We start from the raw sequence: 10,692 nt of genomic DNA, 5'->3' as shown, positions 1-10,692 counted from the left end.
GAGAAATAATTAATTAATCCAAAATTAATTTTTTTACTGACTGCGATACTTTTAATAAAATGTATTACATAAACTCTCTGATCATTGATTTGATAGTCATGTTAGAATTATACATACCCAATTATTTTAATTTGTGTATTTTATATCATACCTTTACAAGTATCAGTATCGTAACAAAAAATGCATAATTTAATGTAATCCTATTTCATCCTATAAATGTAATATTATTTATTTATTTAATCTCTTTTTTTCCCTTTTATTTGTTTATGCGATTAAAATACATGGCTACAAGTACAATTGGTAGATACTGAGTTAGGCCAAGACATGAAGTGCTGAAAAAAAATCAATGACACCTCCACCAGGTGTCTCTCCATTGTGCTGTGATTGGCCAACCAATTAGGCGGCTATGGCAGCTATATGTGAGCTGCACCCTTGGACATTTGTGCTCAGTGCTGAGAAAACAAGTAGAATCATATCAAGTGTGATGTATTGGCAAGCACCCGCGTTGTGTTTCCTCCTGATTCGAATGTGTCATGGAGGAACAGGCGAGCCAAAATCTTCTCCTCATGTGGGCCAAAGAGGACGGCTTCAATTCAGCAATGTTTTGTCTCGTGAGGGACCGGCACGGCACGGCTCGCTCACTTTCACTCTGGACAATACGAATACATCAAAAACCAATGCTGGTGAGTTGTACTGAATATCTCATAATTGTTTGTACGAGCATCATCGCATGTCTTTATTTGCAGAACTTCTCTCATCTTACCTGTGCTTGTTTGCAGCGTTTAACAGCTTTTTGAATGCCAAACTCAAGCGCATGGATCACTCTGTGCAATGTGGTGACGACGCCATGACGCTAAGGGTCAAACGGGTCAGAGTGCCTCGTTTTCTAGTGGATAGCGGTAGGTTAAGTACGAGGCTTGTAGTGCGGCATGGCTTTATCAACACCTTGACTTGTTGTTTGGGAAAACAGGTGAGGGAACTCTCATCCCAGTCTCTAAAATGCCCTCCAAGTGTGGCTTTTCTGTGAGGAGGTCCCGCAGAGACGTACTTTTGGACGCTCCTTACCAGGGATGTTATGTTACCCGACGGGTAAGAAAATAACATGTTTATCTAAGACACTCTCAATATCCTACATTTACTGTCCCTACTGTGTGTAAAGAGCTGGCCCGGAGGTCCTTTTCTTTTAGAGCCCCCTTTGACTGGAATCATCTGCCTGTCTCTCTGGTCTTTATCAACCATTGGTCCCTTTTTAAAATGTCTTTTTTTGTTTATCTTAAAATTGAATGTCACTGTGTAGTATGTCCTTGGTTGGAATTGAATTTATTAATCTTATATTTATTTTACTGCATTTGTTATTCTATTGTAAATTCTGAAAGAATTGTGTGAGCTGAGTGGTATCTGAGCAAAATTGTCTTTAATGATAATTGTTTGTTGTGCAACTTGTCCTGTACTGTAGTGTGTTCATTTTAAAATGTCTTTGGTCCCCCTTGAAATTGAGATGCTGCATCTCAAGGGGTTTTCCATTAATAATTTCAAATCAACTGAAGACAAAAGGCTTTTACATCTGGACCATGGTGTTAAAACATGTGAAAGGAGGAGTAAGGAAACCAGCAGCTGTATTGTCATTGAAGTGATTGTTCCAGAAAGTGGAAAGCATGCTGTAATGTGTATGCCAGGCCAGTCATTGGCGATGTCACTTTCTAATCATGTAGGGATGTATCGATAACGCCCGACAGTTAGTATTACCGTATTAAATAAAATGATCCAAAAACTGATTGATAACCACGCTGATAAAAGTATGGATTGACTACCCTTTGCTTGACCCTGGCTGAGTCATCATACCAAAGACTATATTAAAAATGGGACCCATTGCCTCCCTGCTTGGCACTCTGCATCAAGGGTTGGAATTGGGGGTTAAATCACCAAAATGATTACCGGGCGCGGCCACTGCTGCTGCTCACTGCTCTCCTCACCTCCCGGGGGGGGTGAACAATGGGATGGGTCAAATGCAGAGGATAATTTCACCACACCTAGTGTGTGTGACTATCTTTAACTGTGTACTTTAACTTTTTACTTTAACTTGCTAGTTAGCCTAAATGCTAACCTAAAAACAAGAAACATTGTCTTTCCCTGTTAATACTCTATACCCCAATCTAAACTTGCATAAACAAATTGTCTAAATTAGGGGTCCCCAAACTACAAGGGCAGTCTGAATTTTTTTTTGTTTAGTTAAAAAAAAAAAAAAAAAAGTTTAAATCTGTCCTTTCTAATCCATTTTCTACCATTTGTTACTCTCTGTATCTCCTAGCCGCACAGGCAAATCATATTGTCTAAAAATTCATTTTCCCATCGATAACGTGACATCGTGCTCGGAATATAAATATTTATATACAGCTCTGCCCCCGGCCCAATTTTTTAAACCCAATGTGGCCCCCCGTGTCAAAGTTTGGGGACCCCTGGTCTAAACTAAGATACAGTATTTCCATTGAACATATAGGCTGTGCTGTTTTAGCACAAAGTGATCGATCTATACTCTACTGCCGATTTGTAACAGACGTAATTCTAAAATGTTTACCAATTGAAATGGAAGAAACATTTTTAAACGCATACAAATAATATGACTCTTATGCAGCCGGAACAATATTCAATGTTTCCTCTGTCAAGAAAGTATGTTTTAGTTCTCAAAAAATATATATTTAAGATTTTAGTGTGTATTAGTACTTTTTTGAGCACATTCAACAATATCGTGATAATTTTGGTCACAAGTACCAAAATATGACATTTTGATATGGTTTCATCCCTACATCTGACAATCCTTCCGGCTACATACTTCCTATGCCTTTTATTTATCTATTTTTATCTGTACTGCAGGGCGGTGACTATGTACTGCCACTCCGTCTATGGGGGACACCGATGACCGTTTCGTGCCCTGCCATATCAACGCCACCCTCAGTTTCCTGTTTCCCTACTTGGATGGCGGTCAAGATCGGAGGCGTTACAGAAAAAGATGTCAAAGTGAAAGGTAGTTACGTTTTACAATGTACAGTACTTCACAATTTTAAGGGCACCCTTTTGGTACTTCCCACCAAGGGACAATTCTAAAGAAGTGAAACTTGGATATGATTTGGCGTAGTCAGTGTACAGTTTGTGCAGAAGCATAGATCTACTATCCAGAGTCCATGTAATAATTGGTCAGTCCCTCAGGAATTTGCGATCACGAAAATTAACTTTGTTCAATGTTTGCAACTTCTCCGCCTATTTTGACCAATCAAATTTGTCTGAGCGGCGCTCAAACGTGTAAATCAACTTTCTGATCCAATCTTGTCTTTTTTCCTGTGTAGACAAAGCAGCAACTTGTAACAATATGTCAACTCTTTACTGCTCAAAGATCATAATTGTCATCCTCTCACATAACTCAGACCTACTTCCTGTCTACGGCGCTAAGCCTTCTGGGTAATGTAGTGTATAAACATTTAGCAACATGCTGGCATCCTAATTTCCTAGTTGACATGTATTTATATCCTTTAGTCTTATCAGGGTAAGATAAGAGATTTTTTTGCCCATTTTGGTACGTTTCACCTTTTTTTTAAAAGCAGTAAAATATTGATTTATTTTCAAAGCACTAGAAAATAAAAAGAATGCTGAAGAGTCAAAGCCGAACCGAAACGCTACCAGTAAGCATGCTGGCCAGATAGCGTCAAGTAACAAGAAATATGAGCAAAGTGAGTTTAAAAAAAAAAAAAAAAAATTTAAAAAAAAAAAAGCTAGCATGCTCACAGTAAACTTTAGCATTAGTAAAATGCCAAAATATGATACCCAGGTGTATACCTATTAAATTATTTGGAAAAAGCTAGCATGCCAACTGTGAAATAGGCAAGTACCACTATGTATTACTGATTGCTAACGGGTATCATTTGTCAAGTATCAAAACATTTGACACTGAGGTGTACTCCTGCAAAATTGGCCAAAAAAAGCTAGCATGCTAACAAAATGTTAACAATTGTACCGCAGGGCCGCACTTTGGACACCCGTACTTTTTATTTACAAATGCTCTTCATGTGCGGGAACATAAATGAATGTTTATGAAGAGGAATCCAGTAACAGGTTCATCTCTGCTCAAATCCATTTCCAGGAGGATTAAGTCACACACTAACAATATTCCCTGTGAGGTGTACTTACTTGGGTTGCCAGTAGTGATTATGCGGACTCCTTTTCAATTGATGGTCTATTTAGACCAGGGGTCCCCAAACTGCGGCCTGCCAGCGTAAATTTTTTTAAAGTTTGTCCGACTGCTTCTATGATAGCAACCTCCTTTGTTCATAATGTCTATTTTGTGCTGGATCTATTCTATTTTATGCTGCCCTTTTTTTTATTTTTTTTTATTTTTTTGCTGCAGCTGTTGCATATACTGTACATTAGGGGTGTCCAACTCATTTTAGCTCAGGGGCCACATGGAGGAAAATCTGCGCACATGTGGGCCGGACTATTAAGATCATGGCATTAAAACAAAAAAAATAGACAACTTCAGATTGTTTTTTTTGTCTTACTTTGGCCAAAAATAGAGCAAACACATTCTAAAAATACGACAAGTATAGAAAAAATACCCGGCAGCGGTAAAGTTTAGGTAATGGTCCCCAAACTACGACCCGTGGGCTAAATATGGCCCACGGGAAGTCAAGTTTTAAAAAAAATAAAACAATTTGTCCTTTCTAATCTATTTTCTACCACTTGTTACTCTCGGGTCTCCTAGCCGCTCAGGCAAATCATATTGTCTAAAAATGCATTTTCCCATCGATAATGTGACATCGCGCTCGCACTGCAATGTCGGGCGAGCGTGCGGCAAGTGCGCACTCTTTTAGTCAATTAGTGCGATCTATTGCCCCATGCAAAAAGTTTGGATTTACACTTGGACAAACTTTATTGATCCCAAGGCAAACTGTGGATCAATACACACTGACTACTCTAACATACGCCCAGGTCTGCATTCTGGGGTATTGCTCCCTGAAAGTCTACTGAAATGTACTTGTTTTGTACAAGACTTAATTACCCCTGTTGTACTGCAGTGTCGGACACATGGAGGTCCCTGTCGTCCATGTGCAGCAGTTGTGGACTTTCTGTAGAAGCATTCTCTGGAGGACTTTCCTTCACTGCCCCCTATCACAATGGCTTGTGCATAGAGACAAAGGTAAACATGCGGGCCATGTTTGTGGAAGCAAGTGTTCAACCTGTGTTAAGTTAATCTTTTCTTTTACAGGATGATGTGCATACTCTGTCAGTACTTCTGGCTGATGTTGAGCTGTTGGTCACGTGCCCTTCCTTACCAGAGAACAATCCAACGCCTGCGACAACCACACCCCTTAGTTATCACCCCCAGTTAGTGTCCCATCCTGGGGCGTCCTTGCATGCATTTGCGCAGATGTTGAAACCTCCTCAGTTACGTGCGGCGCCACATTCCGGAATGAACTCTCAACACCAAGGAATGCCGCCGTTTATGCACGAGATGTTGCCGCACTACTACTGGTTTCCTAGGCACGCAACACAAGCTCCACTTCAAAACCCTGGAGCTCACCCAGCCCTATTGCATCCACATTATGGCTTTCCTTATGTCCCGCAATTCCACATGGCACCGTGGCTTTCCCAACCAGAAACCTCTCCTTTGACCACTACTATGACTAGTACTACTACGGAGGCTACGTTAACCACAGAAACCCCCACTCAGAAAGTACTTTCCAAACAGCTGTGGCTGCCATCTGGCCAGATTCAAACAGTCCCTGGTCTTGCAAACACCCACCCTGAGCTGACTGCACCGCAGGCTTACCAGATCCCAGTTCTGTACCCCCCAGGAAAATATTTCCCTGGCCAACATAAGCCCTTTTACTACCCGCCGCCTTATCTGCCACTCTACTACCCGCATCCTCAGAAGATGCATGGATTTGCAAATCCTCCAGCCGACCATCCTTCATAGACTAATAGCTTTAGCAACACGCTAATGCAAACCCCTTCTCTTCGGTCACGCAGGAGCTGGTGACGAGTGATGCTTCCCAGGAAGGTCACAGCCAGACAGTTTTTTTTGTTCCCCCCCACCCCCCCTGTTGTATTTAACAAAATGGACTCTTGGAAAGCCTGGGAAATAAAAGGTGATTCATGATTCCAGTTGTCTATATGAGTCTCATTGAGGTTTACAAATTACTGTCTAAAAAAAACCCCCAATATATTTTAAGCTATGCTTTAATGGTAAAACTAAATAGATGTTTACGGTAGGTCCTATAGTAGTGCAAAAGCAGAAAACTCCAAAATATACTCCTGAAAACAAATGTGAGACCCCACAGGTGTTTATACTGTGAGTAAATACAAATTTGCTATTTCCACCCTCAGTTATTGGTTGGTATCCATGTTTAGCTAAACCTCTTCAAACTGACAGTTATTCACAAATAGTATTTAAATCTAGTAATAAAGTAATTTCATCTGAAGGCAAATGTGCAGCAACATCCAAACTCTTCAAACAGAAATAAACAAACAAAAAAATACAAATACTACAATCTCCAACACTGCAGGATTAAAAGCAAAATACAGTAAAACTGAAAATGTCAATGTGATTACAGTCCCACATTTGAAAAATATGGTTTTAGGTTCATTTAAGACAACATTGTCAATAGGTGTGAATGAGTGTCTGTACATGCCCCGTGACTGATGTTTGAGGCTCTTTGTGACCCACAGCTTGTTTATTGCTCTATGGCATATTCTAAAACTTAACTAAAAAAAAAAAATATATATATATATATATATATATATGTAGCAAAAAACGATAGTGGGGGGAAAAAGGTTAAAATATTTATACACTTTGACAACTTTACAGTATGTAACATCCATGCCAGGGATACTAAAACTTTTTGCCTCCATTTGTCAAAGTGAAAATGTGCCATCAGGCAGTAGTCCAAAGACAGCAATTTTAAGCGTTAAACCCCAATTGCCAAAAAGTTCCTATATTGATTACCAAGGACAGATGGCAAATAGTTAGCCTTGCAAAAAATGCCATCAAAGATGGTGTGAGCGTTTGGTGTCCCAAACTTATTCACTTCCGATATACGGATATTGATCCGCTCGGATACCACCAAGAATCATAGTGTAGAATGTTAGACAAGGTTTGATCAAGAGAAATTAGTCAGAGCACAATGGTAGGTATGAAAAACTGTAACCTATTAGCTGTCTGAAATGGACTTAGACTTATATTGTCATTCAAATTTGAACTTTACAGTACAGATAAGTACAACATTTTGTTGCATTCGTTGTAGTGCAGGATAAAAGATCAATAAGGTGCAGTGTTTGCATATACAAAAGAAGGTGCAGATATAGATTTACTGTACAGATAAATATATTGCACTTTTGCATATGCATCCACGTTTATGGATGAATGTTGTATTGTCTTTATAGTCCAGCAAGTTAATCTGTTTTTTGGGGGAATTGAGGGGATTATTACAATGCGTTCAAGAGTCTTATGGCCTGAGGGAAGACGCTGTTGCAGAACCTGGAGATTCTGCTACGGAGGCTGCGGAACCTCTTTCCAGAGTCCGGAAGTGAAAACAGTCCTTGGTGGGGGTGGGAGGAGGCTCTACTGATTTTCTGAGCCCTGGTCAGGCAGCGGCTTTTCACGATCTCCCAGATAGGAGGAAGAGGAGTCCTGATGATCTTTTCCGCCCGTCCTCACCTCTCTCTGCAGAGACTTCCAGTCTGAGGCACTGCAGGCTCCAGTCCAGACAGAGATGCAGTTGGTCAGTAGGCTCTCTATAATGCCTCTGGAGAATGAGAGGATTACTTATGCTGTCTTTAAATTGAGGTGGAGTCGTGATTTTTTTTTTTGGCAAAATCTAGTCATAATTCAAGTTAAAGCCCATGAAGTAAGTTCAATAATGCAGACATGTTTGTTACTGGATACTTTCTAATACGCTTTAGAGACTTTGTATGTGTAAGTAATATGCAACTATAATTATTTGATACTTGTTTATATTTACAAATGTGCTGTTTTATTTACATCTGAGTTTAAAAGGTCAGTATGAATATGTATTATATTTGAAAGCAACCCTTTGGCAGGCCAAATCAAACAACTCAGCGGGCCAAATATGGTCCCCATGGCCCCCCTAGTCTACACAGAGGAGAAAATCAGCTATTTTACATCCATCCATCCATCCAATTTCTACCTCTTGTCCCTCTTGGGGTCGCGGGGGGTGGCTGGAGCCTATCTCAGCTGCATTTGGGCGGAAGGCGGGGTACACCCTGGACCTCATTGCAGGGCCACCACAGATAGACAACATTCACACTCACATTCACACACTAGGGCCAATTGTTTCCAGTTTATTCAAAACTCGTGAGGCTGTTCAGTGTTAACATTTTATTCACCTTAATTTTCTTTCACCCACCATATGAGGGCTTGCAAAAAGAATTGAGGAAAAACAAATGTATTGGTGTAATATAGTGTTGCGTAAAAGTATAGACATAAATGTTATATTGTGTTGAATGGATGTATAAACATAATTGTAATCGTGTAGAGTTCATTCATCCATTCATCCATCCATCCATTTTCTACCGCTTGTCCCACTCAGGGTTGCGGGGGGCTGGCGCCTATCCCAGCTGCACTTGTGCTGAAGGCATAGTGTACACCCTGGACAAGTCGCCACCTCAACCTAGGGCCAACACAGACAACCATTCAGACTCACATTCACACACTAGGGCCAATTTAGTGATGCCAATCAGTCTATCCCCAGGTGCATGTCTTTGGAGGTGGGAGGAAGCCGGAGGGAACCTACACAGTCACGGGGAGAACATGCAAACTCCACACAGAAAGAACTTGGGAGCTGAGCTTGGGAAGCAAACTCAGGACCTTCTCGCTGTGAGGTACGAGCGCTACCCATTGCGCCACCATGAATTAAACATAATTTGAATAGTGTAGTGTTAAGTCCGGGGTCAGCAACTCGCGGCTCTAGAGCCACATGTGGCTCTTGAGCGGTGCCCTGGTGGCTCCATGGAGCTTTTTCAAAAATGTATGGAAATGTAAAAAAATGGGGTGAAAAATATATTTTTTGTTGTAATATGGTTTCTGTAGGAGGAAAAATATGACACAAACCTTCCTAATTGTTAGAAAGCCCACTGTTTAATATGTTTGTGTTCATGCTTCACTGATAAGAGTATTTGGTGAGCGACGTTTTGTCGTACTAATTTCAGAGGCCCTTGAACTCACCGTTGTGTGTACTGTGACTCAACAGTTTGTATACACGTATAACTTTCTCTGACGCTGCCACAGAAAAATGTGTTTTATGCTACTTCTTCTTTGTCTCATTTTGTCCACCAAGCGTTTTATACTGTGCGTGAATGCACAAAGGTGAGCTTTGTTGATATTATTGACTTGTTATGGAGTGCTAATCAGGCATATTTGGTCACTGGATGACTGCAAGCTAATCGATGCTAACATTTAGGCTAGCTGTATGTACATATTGCATCATTATGCCTCGTTTGTAGGTATAATTGAGCTCATTTAATTTCCTTTACTTATGTCCTCTGTGTATTTAGTTTATTTTCCATGTTTCATGACACATTATCTGTATGTAATATTGGCTGTATTTCTGATTGTGCCATGTTGTTCCAGACCACAGCAAACGTTGGCCAGCTTGCAAAGATTGTAATAAATCCATTAGAAGAAGACAGCCTGCTGTTCCCTTTAACTTGGAAACACACATCTTTACCTTTGGCCATTCTAAGACAGTCATCTCCAGGAGTTATCTCACCCTCTGAGAAAGTTTTACTAATGTTTTCCAATGTTGTAAAAATGTGTATAAAAAATATTACATTTCAACATTTCTGTCAACAAAGATTTGCGTCAGCCTGCGACTCATTTTGATAGTAGGCAAATATAGCTAATTAGCCACTTACATCATGTTTTGCCACCATTATAACATTTATAAAAGTGTTTTAATTTTTTGCGGCTCTAGACAGATTCCTTTTTTGTATTTTTGGTCCTATATGGCTCTTTCAACATTTTGGGTTGCCGACCCCTGTGTTAAGTGGATGTATAAACATGACTGTAATAGAGTAGTCAAGTGGATGTATACGAACATATATGTAATAGAGTAGTGTTAAGTGGATGTATAAACATACATAACTGTAATAGAGTAGAGTTAAGTGGATATACGAACATACAGGTATATGTAATAGAGTAGTGTTCAGTGTATGAATAAACAAATGTAATAGTGTAAAGTGGATTTATAAACATAAATGTAATAGTGTAGTGTTGAGTGAATGTATAAACATATATATAATAGTGTAGTATTAAGTGAATGTACAAACATAACTGTAATAGAGTAGAGTTAAGTGGATATACGAACATATATGTAATAGAGTAGTGTTAAGTGGATGTATAAACATTAATGTAATGGAGTAATGTTAAGTGGATGTATAAACATAATAGTAATCGTGTAGTGTTAAGTGGCTGTATAAACCTAATCGTAATAGTATAGTGTTCAGTGCATGAATAAACAAAAGTAATGGTGTAAAGTGGATTTATAAACATAAATGTAATAGTGTAGTGTTGAGTGAATGTATAAACATACATATAATAGTGTAGTATTAAGTGTATGTATAAACATAATTATAATAGTGTCATGTTCAGTGTATGTATAAACATAAATATAATAGTGTAATGTT

At 39.5% G+C, this 10,692-nt stretch overlaps 1 protein-coding gene across 1 annotated transcript; it reads left to right on the top strand.

The window, feature by feature from the left end:
• Positions 1-391: 391 nt before the first annotated feature.
• LOC133630146 (uncharacterized) lies at positions 392-6,148 on the top strand. The gene is made up of 6 exons (XM_062021552.1): positions 392-683; positions 780-899; positions 971-1,089; positions 2,872-3,022; positions 5,064-5,185; positions 5,255-6,148. Exons 1-6 carry the CDS (start codon positions 407-409, stop codon positions 5,963-5,965), a joined length of 1,500 nt encoding a protein of 499 aa, XP_061877536.1. The 5' UTR covers positions 392-406; the 3' UTR covers positions 5,966-6,148.
• The last annotated feature ends 4,544 nt before the right edge of the window (positions 6,149-10,692 follow it).

This window comes from Entelurus aequoreus, linkage group LG01, assembly GCF_033978785.1.
Source record: "Entelurus aequoreus isolate RoL-2023_Sb linkage group LG01, RoL_Eaeq_v1.1, whole genome shotgun sequence".
Taxonomy (NCBI): domain Eukaryota; kingdom Metazoa; phylum Chordata; class Actinopteri; order Syngnathiformes; family Syngnathidae; genus Entelurus; species Entelurus aequoreus.
Note: the sequence above shows the minus strand (reverse complement) of the source record. Positions and strands in the feature narration are given on the sequence as shown.